The 22,625-nt window shown below is 43.1% G+C and overlaps 1 protein-coding gene across 1 annotated transcript in view; it reads right to left on the bottom strand.

The window, feature by feature from the left end:
* LOC141006730 (rap1 GTPase-activating protein 2-like) overlaps positions 1 to 18,445 on the bottom strand; it is a 36,433-nt gene extending 17,988 nt beyond the window's left edge. The window contains exon 1 of the mRNA XM_073478951.1: positions 18,402 to 18,445. Within this exon, the coding sequence (XP_073335052.1) occupies positions 18,402 to 18,445 (44 nt within the window). The remainder of the gene's footprint in view (positions 1 to 18,401) is intronic.
* Positions 18,446 to 22,625: the final 4,180 nt, after the last annotated feature.

Raw genomic sequence — 22,625 nt, 5'->3', positions numbered from 1 at the left:
AACCAGACGACACAGAAGCTCACTTACAATTATGTAAGTTTTACGTTTTATTTTATGTTTGTTTGTTTGTTTGTTTGTTTGTGTGTTTAAAATAAGACCGGTTTCACTTTTAACCCGACTCTCAGCTGGTTCGTTATCTCTGCTGACAGCTGCGTGTCACAGCCGATCACATCATCTCCAACAAACACACACACACGTTAACATGATACACTTGATGTCAAACGCTCCTGCAGGCCTTTCCCACAATGCAACGTGCCTCCGGAGCTCATGAGTTCATGACACTTTCAGTTTGAGTCCAGAGACAAAACAACAACAAAAGAAACATCTCTGTCCATCCCACCGCAGGAACTTCACAGAGAACCAAGAAACTTCATCATCAGGAAAATAACTGAGACTGACGCTTGGTGGGAAACAGTCACTTCTGCTCCACATGCGTGTAAACAGACGCGTCCTCACAGCGACATCGTCGTGTAACAAACCATTTACTGCTCATACATTAAAGAACAGACACAGCAGGACGTCTTTTCAGTTTCACCTGTACTCCGCTGGAGAAGGACCAGGTAATTTTCCAGCATGTAAAACGTCATGAAAAATGTATTTGTGATTTTTTTTGCCCGCTGGTCTCTGAAACATCAAAGCGCTTCATTAAAATGTAAATTTAACCCTCCACTCTCTGAACTGTGACACCAGCGGCAAAACTTCAGCTGCCACTTTCACTGCTGAGGGTTCCTGTTTCAGCCCTTTGACTATTAATTACTTTTGAAAAACTGATTATCATTTTCAAAATTATTCACCAGTTTTCTTCAAAGCAGCTTTTCATTTAGTTTCCATTAAAATCAACTCACAGAGACTTTATTAATAAATCACAGTCAGGGTTCAATCAGAGACTGTTTGACTGTTGGGAATGAAAACCTGCCGTCACACTGATCAAACTGAAGGTGAATAACAATCCCTCTGTAAAGCTTCTAATGCCGGGGTTTTACTTTATGGTACAAGAATAATAACAATAATATTAATAAACTTTATTTATAAAGCAGTTTTCGGTCTGAATATAGCCTGTATCTGCAACAACAAGAAGTCCATAACTTCTCCTATTAACCTCTAGTGGTCACATCCTCTATCTTTAGTTGTTTTTTTTTAATCTCAGTCCAGACAACACACCTGCGAACACATCACATGACCATTCCCGTTCACTGGGCGTCAGCGTGCCGTTGTAAACAGGTAGAGTCTTCTATGATAATTAGTCAGCAGCTATTTTTGTCTCTTTTCCATCATTGTTTTATAAATGTCTGTTTGTGTCTGTATAAATAACCATGAAGTGCCATCTGAAGGTCTTTAACATGTTCAGATTCATCTCACGTTTTCACCTTCACACCTTGTCAATCGCTGCATAAATTGGATGCGATGACAGATGGTTAGATAATGTTACTGATGCTGTGTTACTACACGCTGTTAGATAATCCAACAAGTGCTCTGGTGGAAGAAGCTCTGCCTCTGGCTCACCCTCCACCGCCCCAGGGCACAGGAGGTCTGATGGAGCCACCAGGACCACAACATCATCAAAAATCATACATTCAATCCTGAGGCCACCGTTCAGGCTGCAGCTTGAGATTCTGTCCACAACAATCACAAAGAGCCGAGCAGACTGGAAAGAGAAACGAGGAACGAGCAGAGAAAGCAAAGACAAAGTTCTCTGAGACTTTCGGTTTACAGCCGTGTAGGCTGACGGACCATGTTCTTCCAGGACAATCGCTGCCAGCCCAGCTGCCACAGATCCGAAGTGACAAATGCCTCTGGTAGAGCTGCGGTGGAGCCACATTCACTGAAACAACACTTATTATTACACAATTACACAATATTTCTCTGTATTTTAAATAAGGCTGAAGCCAAATCCCCTGGAGTTTGACAGTTCATTCTTGGAAGCAGCAGTTGACAAAAAAACTGTGAGACAAGCAAGTTAGTGACCCTTAAACTGCTGTTCCCAAGATCAAGAATCAACACCAAAACTTAATTTGATGAAATAACTTGTAGAACGAACACACTAACTGCCTGCAGCCACGCTAGCTGCTCTCTGAGAGTGTGTTTAGCTAAATGCTACAACCCAGTCGCCACAATAAACGTTGGCAAGTATGTTTTTTGCAAAAGTTAAAACTGGTGCTCACACTTTGGGGATGTTTAGGCACAAAAAACACCTGGTTAGTGTTTGGAAAACATTATGGTTTGGTTTAAAATACCTGGTTCTGTCTCCACAAACACGGCTGCAAAATGTCCCGAAGTCTCCTTAAAAATATCCAGAGTTCACACTGACAAAGGTTGAGACGCAGACGGGAACTGTGGTCACTGGCTTGGCAGCGTTATCGTATGCAAAACATTGACCTGACGATGGCTTTACATGAAAAGTCAGAGGATCAGAAAAATGATGAATATCGTCCGTGATAATAACATAAAATCATCCCTACCATGTTTTTACAATAAAGATATCGAGGTATTCGGTCAAAAATATTGTGATATTTGATTTTGTCGCCCAGTCGCAACATCTATGACGTGCTTTAGAGCAGATTTTAACCTAAAAATAACATATTATTTATTATTTCAAGGCCAAATCACTCAGCCTTAACTGGAGGTGTTGGCTGATGTGGTGGCTATCCCAGAATGCATTTCACCCACCAGTGGCAACAACAGAGATTTTAAACCAGGCTCAAAGCTGTTATAATTTTCATCACACGACCTTTTAAAAATAATATTCAATGAAGGAAGTTTAATCATTTAGATCTGAACTGTGTAGTCATTTTCCACAGATGGAGGACGCTGCAGCTCGCAGGTCAACTCAGAAAAGCTCTTATAAGTACAGATTCAACCTGCATAAACCGGACTGATGATATTAATTAATGTGTACAGCATCGTCCGGTTCTTCTGGGTTTGCTGAGCTCCAGAGGATGAGCCGGTTACACCTGAACGATCCCATTACTTTTGACGCAGCGCCCCCCGCAGGACAAACCTGTGATCATCAGTATGTTTCTGTTCCGTTCAGATCTCTCATATTGTGGCTTTTTAACGAACACTGCAGCCTCCGGGGGACGCTGGTGAGACTGTTGGTGTCGTAACTTTCAGGACAGACTACACACACACACACACACACACACACACACACACACACACACACACACACACACACACACACACACAGCTCCAGGCGTATACTGCTCTTCATGAAAATGAATAAATCTGTGTGTAAACCGACTTTTTAGAAATCAGTGTTTCTGGTCCACCTGCGGGGACGTCGTCCGGAGCCACAGAGCTGTTTTCTTTTTTTCCTTTTTTTTGGAGGCTAATTATATTCACCAGCTGGCAAATGAGTCACTGCTGTCAACATCGGCGTAAAGAAGACAAAGTGGGGGACAACAACATCATAAACATCAACAACAGCCGCAGCAGCAGCAGCAGGGACAGGAGAGACGCTGCTGGCTTCTGTTTCTCGACAGACGGACCGTCTGCCCTTTAGCTGCACGCACACACACACACACACACACACACACACACACACAGACACACACACACACACACACGGACACACACACACACACAGAAGGCTTAATGCATTTTGGGGAAATGTGATCTGACTAATGTGGAGCTGCGGAAACAAAACAATGCTTTCTGTTTGGGAATCTATGCAGAAATGTGTCATTTGTATCAATCAGTCAATCGATCAATCAATCATCTATCTATGTTAACAACATGCAATAACTCTTACTTGAGTTGTAATTAAGGACTGATCTGATTGATCTGAAGGTTATTTTTGACTCAAAACGTGATTGAATTTCTTGCGTTCTTCATTAAAACAAGAATCTCTAATCTCCCTCTTAATTAATCTTCCAGATGTCACGATGTCGCCGTGCAGATGTTTGATTTCTGTCTGATCAGCGTCGCGTCGCCGCCGTCATTCTCCACATTTTTGTGTAAAACTAATCTGCACAGTTCAAACTGACACATCAGCTGTTTTGGCGCTGAACACTGTTTGTGTTGTCGATGGCAACATTAATTACTCAGAATACGAAAACACAAACATGCAACCTGATGATTACTGTTAAATATCTAAATGAACACCTGAACGCATCATCATCTGTTTATACGGCCACATAAACGCATCACACACTCACACAGACGGAGGACGAGAGGAAATGCCAGACTCACCAGTGGTCGTGCGGCATTGTTGCGTTGCCGTCGGTTACTGAGCATCTCTCTCAAATCGAACACCAGCACTCCCCTCTCTCTCTCCCTCCCTCTCTCTCTCTCTCCCTCTCTCTCTCTCTGTCTCTCTCCCTCTCTCTCTCTCTCTCTTTCTCCCTCTCGCTCTCTCTATGTCTCTCGCTCATAATGCCGTGGACCAGCGGGATTATTGCGCCTTAGTCACTTAGAGAGAGGGAGAGAGGGAGAGAGGGAGGGAGGGAGGCAGATGGAGGAAAACAGGAATATTGAGAGGGAAAAAAAGGGAAGCGGAGAGACGAGGACGCTGCCAACGATCAGGATTTTCATCTCCACTCAGTGAAGGAATGTAAGACTGAGATCGATGTCCTCCCAAGAATCACAATAAAATCTCTCGTTCCAGCAAATAAAACGACCACAGACTATGAAATATGGACGAAGCTGTGCTGTACGCCTGCATTATTTTAATGTCCAGCAGGGGGGGCGACTCCACTGGTTCCAAAAAGAACTCTGATTGTATGTAAGCTTATGAGAAAATTATCCATTATGGTCCCATTAAGGATTAAATGGAGGATGAAGCTGAAAAAAAAGATCACATCACAACTGTCACTGGACAGATATTGTGATTGCGATATGATCGATGATTAGTGCGAATGATCATTTTTACATCACAATTTTCATGATGATGTGGAAACAAAACACTTCTTCATAATGCTGTTTGGTTACATAGTTCACCTTTATCAAAAAATCGCAGCTTCTCTGATTTGGATATTTTATTTGGCCGTATTATACGAGATTTTAACAATAGTTCGATCAACTGAAAGATGCATCGATCGACCAGCCAGTGGCTCATATATCTGAGTCTGTGCCGGTTCTGGTTCTGGGACAATAGTCATTATAAATACTAAATGTTTTAATTTTTATTTATGTGCACTCGTTTCATTGCAGGTCAGCGTTGTGCTCTCTAACACCTTCTCTCCTCTGCTGCCCGTCTGTCTGAACCAGGGTGGACAACTTTTAACTGCAGCGCATCAGACAGACTCCTCCCATTTTTACCTTTCACAATAAGACTCCCTGATACCAGTATACACTGCGTATCACAGGGAACTTAAATTCACCAAGACCATTTGACCGACACGCCACTGAATCACATAGCTTACAACATGTTGGATAAAGTGGGAAATACTGCTGTTATTTGAAGAACGTTGTCCAGATCACTTTATCTTGAAACTTATGTGAGTGGGAGTGAGAGAAGGTTCTGTAAGCTGGTGCAGTTTCTGAGTAAATGTAAGAGTTAGATCAGTTTATTAGTCAGTGTTTTATTCTGAGCAAACAAATGTTTGTGTTTTCTGTCAGTTTCTGTCGAAAGAAAATCAGAATCAGCCAAGAAAACTGAAATCTGTGCAACTCTCCTCCGGTCAGTCAGATCCAATCAGGATATGAGAAATATATTTATATATAAGACTATTACTGCAAACTGTGTGTGTATTACAACTGTGGGTGCAATCATCCATCTTGGTCATATCTGTATATGTGAATAGAGTTTATATAGTCTTTCTTAAGTCTGCCAGGGAGGTTTTGTTTTCACCCGCTTCTATTTGTTTGTTTGTTTGTTTGTTTGTTTGTCAGCAGGAGAAAATAAAAACTACTGAATGGATTTTCTCTGATCTTGGATGGAGGAAGAGTCTCAGACCTGATTAGACCTCGTTAACCTTCAGTGCAGATCAGATGGATCCTGGGATTTTTCTCACGTTCTTTAACATTACACGTTTCTTTCTGCATTTTTGATCATTTCTCGTGGAATAATGGATCCTGATGAAAATGATCTGGGATCTATGAGTGAGTACAATGTGATGTAGAACCAAAATCTGGATCTCGTGAATTTAAATATGTTTTATTCAATATTGGATTAGGTTTGAATTAAAGGGGACTGTTCGGTCTTGGCGGAGGTATACACTCTACTGAGTTATAACTGTCAGGATGTAAAGATTTAAATCTTCAGCAGGAGCCAGTGGGGCTGGAGCTGACAGCCACAGACAGGAAGTCAGAACGTTACGTGAGATTTGTGGACAAGAAGGAAATTACAGAATAATGTAGATTTTAACTTTCAGTTAACTTGTTCTCACGTTTCACTGTTTCTACTGTACACGACGCTGAAGTGTGAATGATGTCATCATCACAGCTGAGACAGCAAAGAGAGAGAGAGAGAGAGACACATCGAGGATGTATAGGCAGAGATTTGATGGACAGATGATAAATTGTGAATCAGAAGAAAAACTGCTGGAGGGAAAAGAGGAAAATATTCTGACGGATAGACGGGTCACCTTGCTTCAGGCACACACACATGTATGTCAGTCACATGTGTGTCCCCGTGTTCCCAACAGGTTCACTAACGGACAAACACAATCAACGTTGATATAAGAGAAGCTCCACATGATATAAATCATGATTTTGTTTATATCGTTATATATTTTAAAGGTGTAATTTGTAGAATATGGCGAGGATTTGAAGGAAGCTCTGACGCTTCTGCTTTTTAAAAAAGTAAAAGCTGGAGCGTCGCCTCCAGTATCACTCTCACCACGAGTCCAAAGCACGGCCGACGTTTAGATGATTAATTTCTGCTTGGAAAATGTGGCTTGGCTGCTCAGATATTTTGGATGCCAGGATACAGTTTAGGCTAAAAATTGAAATTCAATGCAGATTTTTTTTCTTTTTCTGGAGCGAGCGGTGAGCGATGATGAGCGATGATGAGCGATGATGAGCGATGATGAGCGAGGGAACGATCAGCTCCATGAGCGAGGAGCGGAACATTTCTCTGGATTATATTGTTGTTGTGGTTTTTAGGATGAAGTGCAGTCTTCATAATGCTTTTCACAAGATGCCACAGCGATTAACGGTTTCAAACGGCTCGTACAATATAAGCAATATTCTTTCAGTGACGAACCTTTTAGATTAAATAGTTCTGTGACTTTGACTGTTGACAAATCACTTCAGATATTTTGAGTTTTGAATTGTCCCCGACGCCAGAGATGGCGTCTATAAGACACATATCCCGCCTCCTCCCCACAAAAGCCAATCATCTGATTTATAGCAGCCGACAGGAAAAGTTATCAGCCAATCTCGTTGTTGCCTGTAACTTGTGGGGAAAGACATTTTAAACTTTATTTTATCCAAAGTGAGGTCATTTCTCTCTCTTAGTCAAAACTGCACGAGTCCAGAAGGAGAGCGAACATCACGCCTGCTTTCAAGTCTTTACTCTGGCTGTCTGTTAGTTTTCATATTGATTTTTAAATGATTTTATTAGTTTATAAGTCACCACGTGGCCTCAGCACCAGACTACATCTCACAAAGCTTTCAGCTGATGAGGCAGGACGGCCCCTCAGATCCTCCGGCTCTTCTCTCCACAAAGCAGAACTCAAACATTTGGATCTGAGAGGAGCTGCAGATATTATAAACTAAAAACCATCTATTCAGTCTGGATTTAATGGTTTTTATGTTTATACTTATTTTGATTTATTTATTTCTTATCTATATTTTACTGTTGTCATTATTATATCATATTTTATTAACATTTTATAAATCAACTTTTACTTGCAATATTTTATCTTATATTTATTGTTATTTTTATGGCTTGTTTTTATTTTTTATTCTTTATCTCTTATTATACAGATATTTTAATTATTCATTGGTGCGTATTCGTCTCTAAACCCATTTAATCACGTCTTTACAATCACCTGTGAAGCACTTTGAATTTAATTTTGTTTTGTTTGACAGGTGCTGAAAACATAAAGTTTGTTTGATTGATTGATTGATTGATTGATTGACTGACTGACTGACTGACTGACTGACCAACTGACCGATCGATCGATCAATCGATCAATCGATCAATCGATCAATCGATTGATCTAATCTATTTAAGAGTTTCTTACCAGACTTCACTGGTGATTCAATACATGAAGTTTTTTTGTCCTGGTGACCATTAAAGGAAAAGTTCTGGCTCTCTCCTCGTTCATTTAGACGGGAGCCCGGTCCAGTTATCCAGAAATAAAACTGAAAACCACCAAGATGGCTGCCCAGTGTGAAGACATGCCATCTGCTAAGTTTAATCTTCTGTTTTAACGTCAGGGACATTATTCATCAGGAACATCTCTAATATGTCCAGTATGGATGAAAGGATGTGTACATGACATGGCCATAAGTATGTGGACGGTCCTGTACATATATAACTGTGTTCATGTGGCTCCTCACTGTGCAGATAAATGATCACACACAGAACATCAAACATGAAGCTGAACTTTTGAACTCCTCTCAGCTGCCGCCTGCCTCTCAGGAGAGTCTGCCTGGTGTCTCATCAGCCATTCAGTAACTGGGACCAGGCTGTTCCTCCCTGCCAGCGACAATCGACCTGCCTTTTGATCAGATTCAAAGTTTAACAGACGGATTCTTTCAACCGAAGCACTTCTGACAAGAAGAGAGAGGCACGACTTCTTATCAAAACCTCCAGTGAGCATCTTCACCATCGGATGTTCTGACTACTGTAACGCCGTGTTTCTGTTGTTTACCTCGTGATCAAGCTTGTGGATTTAAAACACTCAGTGCGTGATTGCAGCAATTTGCATCAAAAATCACACTCTTCTCTGAGTCATAACTCAAATCCAAGCACACAGACATGAAACTAGATACAGTGTGACTGAGGATATCATTACCTCTGATCCTGAAATCTCTCTGTAAACCCACTTACAGTCACACAGAGAAAGACGCTCCTCATAACTCAAAGACATTTCAGACTGGATTTCTCACCATAACTCTCCCAAAACACACAAACACACTTTTCCAACGAGCAGAGCATCGACGGAGCAAACAGAAATCCTTTTATCTGTCATGAAAGCAGCCCTGAGGTTTGTCACTGAGCTGAAACCAGGAGGACAGATTTTATTCGAGGAGCATCGAGGCTGAATCCCATCAGGTGGCTGAACAACAGAAGCTGCTGCTTCCTGTCTGATCCACTTCAGACCGCAGACGAGAGTTCAGATGATCCAAATATAAAAGTTAACATCTCTGAGTCTCATGTAAAATGATTAAAAACCATCGTCGGTGTGTATCTGACACACACATGAAACACACACTGTCTCAACAGCCGGTGTTTGAATGGAGGGAAGATGACGACCTTCTAATGGCTTTAATTATCAGTTCTTTCATATCTGTGTGAGCGATGATTCATTTCTAAAGAGGTCGACCAGAGTCCAACAAAAACCAAAACACAGGCACATTAACACAAAACTAAAATGGCAAATGGCTTTTGTATTTTTCCGTTAAAGGAACAGTTAACTAATAATTAAAACTCAGTCATCATCTCCTCCTGATGATATAAAGTCAGGTGAAGTCATCATCTCCTCCTGATGACATAAAGTCAGGCTCAGTCATCGTCTCCTCCTGATGATATAAAGTCAGGCTCAGTCATCATCTCCTCCTGATGATATAAAGTCAGGCTCAGTCATCATCTCCTCCTGATGATATAAAGTCAGGCTCAGCCATCATCTCCTCCTGATGATATAAAGTCAGGCTCAGTCATCATCTCCTCCTGATGATATAAAGTCAGGCTCAGCCATCATCTCCTCCTGATGATATAAAGTCAGGCTCAGCCATCGTCTCCTCCTGATGATATAAAGTCAGGCTCAGTCATCATCTCCTCCTGATGATATAAAGTCAGGCTCAGTCATCATCTCCTCCTGATGATATAAAGTCAGGCTCAGCCATCATCTCCTCCTGATGATATAAAGTCAGGCTCAGTCATCATCTCCTCCTGATGATATAAAGTCAGGCTCAGTCATCATCTCCTCCTGATGATATAAAGTCAGGCTCAGCCATCATCTCCTCCTGATGATATAAAGTCAGGCTCAGCCATCATCTCCTCCTGATGATATAAAGTCAGGCTCAGTCATCATCTCCTCCTGATGATATAAAGTCAGGCTCAGTCATCATCTCCTCCTGATGATATAAAGTCAGGCTCAGCCATCATCTCCTCCTGATGATATAAAGTCAGGTGAAGTCTCGTAGTCCACAGAACATTTCTGGAGCTTCACAGCAAAACAGAGTTGCAGCGTTCTGCAGGCTGCAGAAGCTCCGAGATCACAAACTGATCTGAAAAGACGTTAATTACACCCTCGACATGCGGTCAAGCTTGTGCACGCTAACACTTTAGCTCAGCAGCTACAGTGAAGATTTAAGTGTAAAAAGGGTGTTAATGACGTCTCTTGTTTCTTTGGTTGTTTCTCTGTTTTAAATCAAGTCTCCAGCTGCTTCAGTTGTTTAGCAGAATGCTGCAACTCTGTTTTACTGTGAAGCTCCAGAAATGTTTCGTGGACTACGAGACTTCACCTGACTTTCATCAACATGGAGGAGATGATGGCTTCATATTCATTTTCGATGATGACTTTATCTCTACAGGTGTTTTTTTAATTTGCCGAGCGTTTTGGATCTGCAGTTTGTTCGACACTTTCCGGGCACCGTAATTTTCAGTGTCAGTGAAGTTGACACTAACGATTACTCTGATAATCGATTAATCCACAAACCACATTTTCAATTCATCGTTTGGTCTGTAAAATTGTTAAAACTGGAACAAGATCATGCTTAAAAAACAACAATTAATTTATGATTGAGTACATGCAGCTCTACATGCAACACTTACCAAATATATTATTCTACAAACATCGTTCTGCACATGAGTTCTGATGACAAATATTACATTTAACATATAATATAAAAAAAATATAAAGAACAACACAGAGTTTGACGTTAGGCTGAAATCTGTGCATGTTATTTTAATTTTAGGTGATTTTTTTTATACTTCTTGAAATCAATAAACAAAAATGTGTCACGAAGTTGATTCAGGGTTCGGTGGTCAGTGTGGTTACTCACCGAGCTCTCAGAGCGCTGACTGTAGACTTATCAATCCTGCAGACAGACAGACGGACAGACAGACAGACAGGCTGTTAACACATTGTATAATATAATGCACTTAACTCACTCTGATAACAGGAAGAACAATATGACATTACTGAGGCGAGAGAAGGAGATTTACATCTGAATACTCTATTAACCTTAGTAACCGTGTGTGTGTGTGTGTGTGTGTGTGTGTGTGTGTGTGTGTCGGGGGAGGTGTGATCTCAGAGGTTCACAGCAATAAAAAGCCTATTTATTAAAGTGCAGCAGTAAATCACACATGTACATCACACTCACAGTGTTTCTGGACAGTAAAAGCAGCTATAAAATATGTTTATATAGTTTATATTATACAAAACAAACAGAAATACATTAAATTCAGTTTAAATCAACACTTTGGCTGCAAATTTCTGAACTGAAAAATGCAGAATATTTTGTTCATTAATCAACAAATTGTTTAATCTGAATCAGAACAGATCCTGCTGGTTTCATGAGAACAAACTGCTGAACAAACGCTTCACGCTGCGGAAGTTAAAACTTAATAACAGTCGTCACATCGGGAGGTCGAGGCGATGGTGGAGGAGCTACAGGCGGTGGAGGAGTTACAGGCAGTGGAGGAGCTACAGACGGTGGAGGAGTTACAGGCGGTGGAGGAGCTACAGGCGGTGGAGGAGCTACAGGTGGTGGAGGAGCTACAGACGGTGGTGGAGCTACAGACGGTGGAGGAGCTACAGGCGGTGGAGGAGCTACAGACGGTGGTGGTGGAGCTACAGACGGTGGAGGAGCTACAGACGGTGGTGGAGGAGCTACAGGCGGTGGTAGAGCTACAGACGGTGGTGGAGCTACAGACGGTGGTAGAGCTACAGACGGTGGTGGAGCTACAGACGGTGGGGGAGCTACAGACGGTGGAGGAGCTACAGACGGTGGTGGAGCTACAGACGGTGGAGGAGCTACAGGCGGTGGAGGAGCTACAGACGGTGGTGGTGGAGCTACAGACGGTGGAGGAGCTACAGACGGTGGTGGAGGAGCTACAGGCGGTGGAGGAGCTACAGACGGTGGAGGAGCTACAGGCGGTGGAGGAGCTACAGACGGTGGAGGAGCTACAGGTGGTGGAGGAGCTACAGACGGTGGAGGAGCTACAGACGGTGGAGGAGCTACAGGCGGTGGAGGAGCTACAGACGGTGGTGGTGGAGCTACAGACGGTGGAGGAGCTACAGACGGTGGTGGAGGAGCTACAGGCGGTGGTAGAGCTACAGACGGTGGTGGAGCTACAGACGGTGGTAGAGCTACAGACGGTGGTGGAGCTACAGACGGTGGGGGAGCTACAGACGGTGGAGGAGCTACAGACGGTGGTGGAGCTACAGACGGTGGAGGAGCTACAGGCGGTGGAGGAGCTACAGACGGTGGTGGTGGAGCTACAGACGGTGGAGGAGCTACAGACGGTGGTGGAGGAGCTACAGGCGGTGGAGGAGCTACAGACGGTGGAGGAGCTACAGGCGGTGGAGGAGCTACAGACGGTGGTGGTGGAGCTACAGACGGTGGAGGAGCTACAGACGGTGGTGGAGGAGCTACAGGCGGTGGAGGAGCTACAGACGGTGGAGGAGCTACAGGCGGTGGAGGAGCTACAGACGGTGGAGGAGCTACAGGTGGTGGAGGAGCTACAGACGGTGGAGGAGCTACAGACGGTGGAGGAGCTACAGGCGGTGGAGGAGCTACAGGCGGTGGTGGTGGAGCTACAGACGGTGGAGGAGCTACAGACGGTGGTGGAGGAGCTACAGGCGGTGGAGGAGCTACAGGTGGTGGTGGAGCTACAGACGGTGGTAGAGCTACAGACGGTGGTGGAGCTACAGACGGTGGAGGAGCTACAGGCGGTGGAGGAGCTACAGGCGGTGGTGGTGGAGCTACAGACGGTGGAGGAGCTACAGACGGTGGTGGAGGAGCTACAGGCGGTGGAGGAGCTACAGGTGGTGGTGGAGCTACAGACGGTGGTAGAGCTACAGACGGTGGAGGAGCTACAGACGGTGGAGGAGCTACAGGCGGTGGAGGAGCTACAGACGGTGGTGGTGGAGCTACAGACGGTGGAGGAGCTACAGACGGTGGTGGAGGAGCTACAGGCGGTGGAGGAGCTACAGACGGTGGTGGAGCTACAGACGGTGGTAGAGCTACAGACGGTGGTGGAGCTACAGACGGTGGAGGAGCTACAGACGGTGGAGGAGCTACAGACGGTGGAGGAGCTACAGACGGTGGAGGAGCTACAGGCGGTGGAGGAGCTACAGACGGTGGTGGTGGAGCTACAGACGGTGGAGGAGCTACAGACGGTGGTGGAGGAGCTACAGGCGGTGGAGGAGCTACAGACGGTGGAGGAGCTACAGGCGGTGGAGGAGCTACAGGTGGTGGAGGAGCTACAGACGGTGGAGGAGCTACAGACGGTGGAGGAGCTACAGGTGGTGGAGGAGCTACAGACGGTGGAGGAGCTACAGGCGGTGGAGGAGCTACAGGTGGTGGAGGAGCTACAGACGGTGGTGGAGCTACAGACAACTGCAGATCGAGTCCTTGTTTTGATACCACATGGTGTTAAGGAGACGTTTCCAGCCGTGACAACGAAAACTGAATGTTTTCACAGGAAGTCAGAGAACAAAACAATGACTGTAGTAAACATTAAATATCACAAAACATTCATTTGTCACGATCTCCCGAGTATAAATAAAGGTTGATTGGAGAGAACAGAGTGACAAAGTGAAACTGGTTAAATTTTATCGAGTTTTGAAGTATCAATTAATCAATACTTGTGACAACACGTATAGAGATATCCTTTACCCTGATGTTGCTCCACCTTTATCATCATGTTTCATCACAGGAGATAAATATCGTCACTGTGAGCTACATGAAACAACCAGCTGAGATCTGATCTCAGGTCTCAGGAGAGGAGAGGAGAGAAGGAGGAGGAGGAGGAGAAAGAGGAGGAGAAGGAGGAGGAGGAGAGGAGGAGAAGTCAGAGGAGGAGAATGAGGAGAAAGGAGGAGAAAGAGGAGGAGTAATGTGGAAATGGAAAGTGAGAGAGAGCGAGTGATCGACCTTAACGTTAAAAGCCTGTATGTATGATGACTCTGTGAAAACTCAACTCCCACAGGTCATAAATAACACAGTTAGCTTCTAAATCTGCTCACACACACACACACACACACACACACACACACACACACACACACACACACACACACACACACACACACACGCACTTGTTCTGGGTGTGTTGGCTGGAGGAGACTCTGTAGATATCACATGATTACACAAAGATGGCGGATGGCCGAGTGAAACCAGAAACCTCTCAGCTCCTCAACCAGAACACAACCTGAACACAACCTGAACACAACCAGAACACAACCAGAACAGAACCTGAACGCAACCTGAACGCAACCAGAACACAACCTGAACGCAACCAGAACACAACCTGAACACAACCTGAACACAACCTGAACACAACCAGAACACAACCTGAACACAACCTGAACACAACCTGAACACAACCTGAACACAACATCATTTTTTAAGTTGAAATTTAACAAACTGTTTATTTACCTCCTTCAGTTAAAGACCGACATGATCGTTCGTGTGTCGTCATGTTTGTGTCACCTGATGAGTCTCAGTCACATGTTCTCTCTCTTTTAGCTCTGTTTTGGTCTCCACCACCACCTGAGAGAAAATATTATCTAAAGACTAACTTAACACAAAAATCCTCCTTTTTGAGAGTGAATTACATGGACAGACACTTTAATTGATCTGCCAGGGCAGTGAGCGCTTCCATAAAAGGAAAAGTCAGGATATTTATGACACTTTCTGTTGATCCTGGTCCCTTAAGCTTTATTTTTCTTTTTACACAGAAAGGTCCAGTCCTCCGGCCCTCTAGACCCCCAAAAAATCTGTGAAAGATCTATGATGTAACCTCAGACACCACAACACCGAACAATGTGGCAGGATGACATTTACCCCCGACATATAAATACAGCAGTCAGCCTTCATCAGTGACAGTAACAGAAATACTCATGCTGAAATAAATGAACTAATTAAAGACGTTTCCTGTGATGTTCACATTTTCACATGCCAACATCAGCACTGAAGTCTCACTGAGCCTGACAAGCTGAGTCTGAAATGTCCTCTAAAGGCCACCGTACAGACGATTAAACAGTTTTGATTCAGGACGATATGAACATTTTTAGTGAAGGAGACTAAAATTATCTCTTTAGTTTGAATCCCACAGTTTTGTTTTCCTGCTGGATGATTAACTTTATAACCTGACGACGGCTGTAATGTGTGATTGTTGCATTTTAAACCGTCCGTGTGAAGAAATGTAATAACTACAGTAACGTTTATAACAATACCAGCAGAACTATCGAGGTTAAACTGAAGAGTGCTGACCAAACATTTTCTGTTTTAATTCAACAACAGAGGAGTTAATCCAGAGCCGAAGGAGGGATGAGTGTAAGAAGTGGAGGTGAGTTGAGGGAGGAGGTTTAATATAAACTGTTCCTGCAGCTGCCCTGAAGCTGCTCCTACATTATTAAATACAGCAACTCTATTAGTCGACCCGGTGTAAACACTGAGAGGACGGAGGGACGACGAGGTAAACTGTGACGCTACACCAGCTGGATTTTTATTATAATGGAGGAGAAACAGACAGAAGAGAGAAAAGATGGACAGAGTCAATAGGGAGGGAGAGGAGGAGGTGTGAGTTTACAAGGAGAGTAACTGCCGAGGGAGGATGGAAAGAGATTAAAGAAAGAACATTATGGAAGGATACGGGGGAAGGAAACGAGTATAACACAGAAGTCATGAAAGGAGACGAGTTTTATAGAAGAAAAGAGGGAAGAATAAAGGACGTACAGGAGGAGAGGAGGAGGTGTGGAAGGAAATCAGGATCTATAGGAAGAAAATAAAGAAACGATTTATACAAGAGAAGGAGATGTGGAAGGAAGTAAAGAGGGAAGAGATAATAACTTTAGAGAAGGAAAGGAGGAAATAAGGACGTACAGGAGGACAGAAGGGTGCATGGAAGGAAACAAGGATGTACCAAAGGAAAGAAAGCGCTATGGAAGGAAATAAGGATAGACAGGAGGGAAGAAGGATGTATGGAGGGAATGAGGATGAGCAGGAGGAGAGGAGGGACTGAAGGAAATAAGGATCTATCAAAGGAACAAGGGGGGTAGGGAAGGTTATAAGGATGTATAGAAGGAAAGAAGGAGATATGAAAGGAAAGAAGAAAGGATGTGTGGAAGGAGAGGGACAAAGGTTAGAAAAAGAAAACAGAGAGAGTGAATGATTGAAAAGGAGGCTTGTGTAAGAGTTTCCACACACACACACACACACACACACACACACACAACACACTGTGGTCTCAGGGAGTTTGACAGGCCGATTGCAGACTGAGATTTACTGAGGCGAGAACAGAGACGCAGGAGCTGCTTCACATTCCTCTCTGTATCAGTGCTTCTGTCGTCCCATCAACATTTATCCTCCGCTCTGATGTCACAAAATATCCCAAAGATCTGAAACAGCAACGGTTCAAAGCGTCAGTCACGCTGGAAGCAGCAGAGGAAGCAGTATTTATGTTTTTATATTATAATTTCATACGAATCACCATCTGAACACCTGTGATCAGCTCAGTAACTCAGGTCTGATGTTGTGTTCACTGACAAGTGACGAGTGGAAAAACAACAGAAGCCAAATCATAAAAACTGAGCATCTAATGATCGATCGACAGGAAGTAATCAGAGTACTGTGACCTCTGACCACTGAATCACTACAATAAGATTTAAAGATATGCATGACACCAGCTGAGTTTCAGGTCAAACACACTATTGTTTTATCTGTTGGGAAGTGCTGTTGCTATGGTTACCTGTAGTTTAATATACCATGATATAGAGCGGTGGTTTAACATCAACTTAACACTCAGTATTCAGCCTTAATACGCCCACCTCACGTTCCACATGGAGTTTTCTTTTGTAATGAAAACTGTAGACTGGAAACAGAAAAAACTGTTTTGTGACTGAATATTTAATTCAGAATTTAAACTGTTAAACAGAACGATGCTCATCAAAATGTTCCAGACATTCAGAAGCAGAGCTTTGGTGTTACGAAAGTCTGAAGGAACATTAAATTCTTGAGAAAGTTATGTATTAACTCAAGAATGAACTCAAACTGAACGACTCTGTTAACACAGAAAGAAAAGTTTCCAACCAAACCCCAGTCAGAAAAGTCACATTTTAACTTCATTTCTTCTCATCGTGGGGGATGACAACACAAATTAATTCAGTTTATTTCCTGACTTGGATATGGTGGCTGGGTTTAGTGACTCTCAACGGTCAACTTCCAACGGAGCAACAAGAATTTCCAGCCAAACCCCATTAAAAAAATCAAATTTTAACTAATTTTCAGATTTCTTCTCATCTTACCTGGATTCATTGACTTTCTGTAGTAAAACACTACAGCTCAACTGCAAAGGAGCAAGAAAAGTTTTAGACCAAACCCCATTAAAAAAAAGACAAATTTTTACTTCAACCATGTTAATATTCAATATTGAATCACAGCAAAAAAATGCATTTTGTTCACCAGACGACTTGAAAAAGAAACAAAGACAACAAAGAAGAAAGATGTCTCAAGCTGACAAACAATTAACTCAGACTGAGCTGCTGTCTGTTGTGTAAACACTACAGCTCAACTGCAATGATGCAACAACACTTTCCAACCAAACCCCATTCAAAAAAGGACCAGTTTACACATTTTACCTTCACTGGTGTTCATTTTTCATTTCTTTATCTTCAGTTGCAGTTCAAAAACACTTTTCTTTCACAATCAGACAATTTGAAACAGAAACAAAGACAACAGCTAAAAAATGTTAACTACAGGTCAACTGCTTACGGAGAAAGAGCATTTTCCAACCAAACCCCATTCAGAAAATGTCAAATTTTAGCTTAATTTTCATATTTCTTCTCATCTTGAACCACAACAGGTCAGAAAACAATAAAAGCTGGATTGACTCATTTTAATATTTTTGGGGAGCTATGATGTCACCGTGATGTCATCTCGGTGCAGCTCTGACTAGAAATGAACTCAAAGACCCTGAAAGTGTGAGTAAGAGAAGTGATGGGATCATTCAGCCGTTTCATCAAGGGATAACACACACACACACACACACACACACACACACACACACACACACACACACACACACACACACACACACACACACACTCACTCACCATCCGAAGCCTCCGAACGACACGCTCCTCTTCCTCCTCAGCATGGTCTCTCGCTCGCCCTCTCCTCCTCTTTGTCTTCCTTTTCTTCTTATTGTGTCTGGATTTTCCTCTCTCTCTCTCTGAACCTCTACCTCCCTCTCTCGTCTCTCTCCTCCCTCCCTCTCTTCACTGTCGTTCTATCTCCTCATCCCTCCACCTATAAATACTCTCATCTCAGTCAGACGCCCTCCTTTACACGCTCTCACCGCCTCTCCCTCTCTCTCCCCCTTCACTCTGTCCCTCTCTCTCTCTTTATCCTCCCTCCTCCTGTCATTAATGTTTCTCCCTCTTTCCCACTTCAATTCACTGCACACACAGCCAGGAGAGAGAGAGCGAGAGACATAAACAGGGACTAGAAATGGAGGTATACATGGTGTGATCTCTCTCTCTGTCTCTATCCACCCTGACGAAGCAGAAAAGCCAGCAGAGACGCTGTCAGACTCAAACTTATCATACATAATAAATGGAGGTAAATGGACGAACACACACATCAGTTTCATGTTTATGTTACGTAAAGGCGGCTTGGCTCAGTCTGAAGCTGCAGCCTGAGCTCACGCAAGATGTATGTTTTTATACTTCTTCGTGTGATTTTAAACATCAAAAACGAGATAAAAGTGTGAAATGAACTTTAACCAACATGAAGCTGAAACAATTAGTCAGTTGACAGAAAATCGATCATCGTTAAAGTTATTTTCTAAGCAAAAAGATCAATAATTCTGTGGTTCCAGCTGAACTGAGCGTTTGCTCTGTTTTATGTTTCCATGAGCATTTTCAAGTCGCACAAAAAACCCCTGAGGTGATTCACAGCAGCTCCAACCAGGCCTTGCTCATATTTAACGATAAAAAGAGGTCGACAGGGGACCAGCTAAATTTACTGAATGTGAAAGAGTCACTTAGTTTGTTTTTATTGCTCCTCACATTGATTTTAAATCAAACGGCTGGTGAGCCTGTGGACGGCATTTGTCTTGGAAAATAGCAACAAGGGGAAGTGAATTTGATTTTTTTTATTGATTTTGGTGAAAGTGGATCATATCTCATGGAGAAAAAATCTTGGTGGTTGGTTATCAGCTGCTGTTAGCTTGTTAGCTCAGTTAACCCATGGGTTTAAGTATTCAAATCTGGATACAGTGTTGAAGGTGGAGCCCTGTTTATTTCTATGAAAGCTGCTCAGTGGCTTTAACTTCCCCGGTTTAAAAGCCCTCAGGAAGAGCGCCAGGCTTTGAAGCGGCCGAACTGTGTAATTACAATGTCCCCTGATGCACTGGGGCCAAAAAGGACTTTTTCCCATAAGCTTACATTGTAAAATGGTGGATAATTTATTTTAGCATCACAATCCCCTCAAGATGACTTGTTTCACCATCAGAATCTGATCCAGTCGGTCTGATAACACAATGCTAGCTTATGGGAAAAGCATTTTTAGGCTGCAGTGCATCACGTGATGATGTCATTACACGGTTTGGCCACTACGAAAGTCGGCTTTAAAGCCCGGTGCTCTTCTAGGGGGCTTCAGTTAGCCGTGCATCCAGCGGTCCTATCGGCAGACTCTGCTTGGACTCGGATCTCGGAGCACCGGGGGCGTGTTTGTGTTTAAAGATAAATGGACTCTAAATTAAAAAAAAGATAATTATTATAAGTTTTCCACCAGAGTGATATTCTTAAAACGCTGTAGAAGTCTCCGAGACTCCAAAACTTTTTCTACAGTGGCTGGATTTGTGCTGCATGGGTGCACCTGGACTCATGGCCTCATGCATTCCTACGATCGCAGCTGCAAGCCTGTTAAAATGTAAATGTTGAAGCTTTGAACTGTAGTTTTCTAGTCAAATATTTAAATTCTGCACAGGAGGTGAATACATGACTGTGTTGTGTTGGGACATTTCTGTGCAGACAAATTGACAAGAAAAGAAAAAGCTAAATTAATTTCTACAGTGATTTGAAGCAACAAAGATCAGCGAATGTAAACGCACACAATAAATGACTGTGTGTGTGTGTGTGTGTGTGTGTGTGTGTGTGTGTGTGACTGATGGGAACACAAAGCAGCGCAGCGATCGCCGTCTTTCCTCTAATTTCGGGAGTCCTCAGGTTTAATTCTCTGTGAAAATCCTCCGACAGCCGAATATATTTGCATCCAATTACCACAGAGAGGATAATAGAAAACAGGATCCACAGAGAATAAAGTGTGAGCGTGGATCGCATTATACACACAGACACGAAGCTGATGGAGTCCGCCTCTCTTCAATTAACAAACACAAACAACTGTATCAGTGGGAGCCTCTGATAGCGCCGCCTACAGGCTATAGTGTTCATTACAGCAACAATAAAAACAAACAGTGTCTTGATGATTTTTCTGTTCATCGAGACGAGTGAAGCTAAACGTATAAGGGTTTGTCCTGAGGGTGGCGCTAGAGGGATGATTCAAATCTAAAGGAGCAGGAACGTGATTTTCATTACAATCATTAAAATGGACAAATTTTGATTACATATTTATATATCACACAGCCCCCATGGCGTCCTTTAACCACTGCTCAGTTGCTCGTATTCACTGACTTTCCCTCTGAACACAAACATCTGAACTTTCTCCTCCTCACATTTTCAAAACAGGCTCGTTACTTTAGTTTGATGCATTTGAGGTGAATTATGGATTATTGTTATTTGGCGTCATCGCACGCCGCCTTCCCAACATCACAAGACTAATTTTTATTTAGTTATCAGAGCACATCACGCACGGCAGACGCAGCGAGACGAAACAAAGACGTGAAAGACATAAGAAGACGTGAACAGACAGAGAGGGAGGCTGGAATGGGGAGAAAAGGCGTGTTAGTGTCTCGTATCTGCAGAGATTTTCTTATTTTCTCACTTTGCTGCTGCTCTGGACGCTTTACCAACCCAACATGTGGCTATTTGACGTCCTGGGAATGAGACTCAACAATCAACTATCTTTGTGGTGCGTTCAGGAACCGCTGGGACAAATCCTACTGACTCTACCTTTAACTTTAATAGTCTTTGAATTATATTAATATGACGTGAGCTTCAGTTAGCTTTGACCACAAATGTCCTTCAGAGGGAGACTTTTTACTCTGATACTCTGAGTACATTTCAGAGCCTGTACTCGATTACTTTTACTGGAGTAAACAAGTTGAATCAGTACTTCTACTGTGTGGACAAGTATTATGTAGCCACATGGATTTGTTTTTTAACTGAGTTCAAGTTTTCACAACAAAAACATTGAATAAATGTGTTTTTAGGAACTTTCTATCAATGTATTTCACAAACTAGTTATGGTTTGTAACTGAACTCATATCACCTCAGATCATCCTGAAACAGCTCAGAGTATATTTACCTTCAGCAGTGAGTCAGTGAGGAGCCACTGTTTGTAGCCTGTACTGCCATCTTGTGTTCAACCAGTGAAGCTGCTTTTTATATATTTATTTCAGGAAAGATAAGTATCGGCTGCATTATTATATAATTATTTGCTGCCATGTAACCCACACAATGAGTAACGCTGCCTTGGAGCCTCACTGACAGATAGACAGTCTCGTCTTTCAGACTTCACACCAACACTGACTGTGTGTGAGACATTTGTAAACACCATACAACAGTTTTCACAGGCTGAGCAGCTCTGGGGATGTTTGTTATGAAACTCTGCATGAACAGACGTGTGGCAGACAGTTATCAGCATGTAGCTGCTGTTCTCTCTGAGGACTGACGACGCTCGTCGAACAACAAACAACATGAACAACCGACACGGCCGTCCTCAGACCATATGTGTGGGACTGTGTGATACCTCGTCTCTGCCAGGACAAGGAGACGGACAGAGAGAGACGGACGGAGAGAGACGTCATGTTGTTGAAGAACAGGAACATTTTGTTCTGATGCTAAAGGCCAGACAGAGCAGGTGGCCTTAACACACACACACACACACACACACACACACACACACACATACACACACACACACAGGAACAATATGAACACCCTCGGAGGTGAGAGACAACACAACAACAGTTTGGCTTCACCATGACGACTGCATCTCAAACACATAACTTGATCTCATGAATATAATAAAGTCAAAGAGTCTGCAGTCGTGCGAGCATCAGCATGCTAACATGCTCACAATGGCTCTGCTAACATGCTGATGTTTAGCAGGTGTAATGTTTATGTCATGATGAGTGAAAAGGATTATAATTT

The sequence above is a fragment of the Pagrus major genome, chromosome 13, assembly GCF_040436345.1.
Source record: "Pagrus major chromosome 13, Pma_NU_1.0".
NCBI classification, from domain to species: Eukaryota; Metazoa; Chordata; class Actinopteri; order Spariformes; family Sparidae; genus Pagrus; species Pagrus major.
This window is presented reverse-complemented; position numbering and strand designations above follow the sequence as displayed.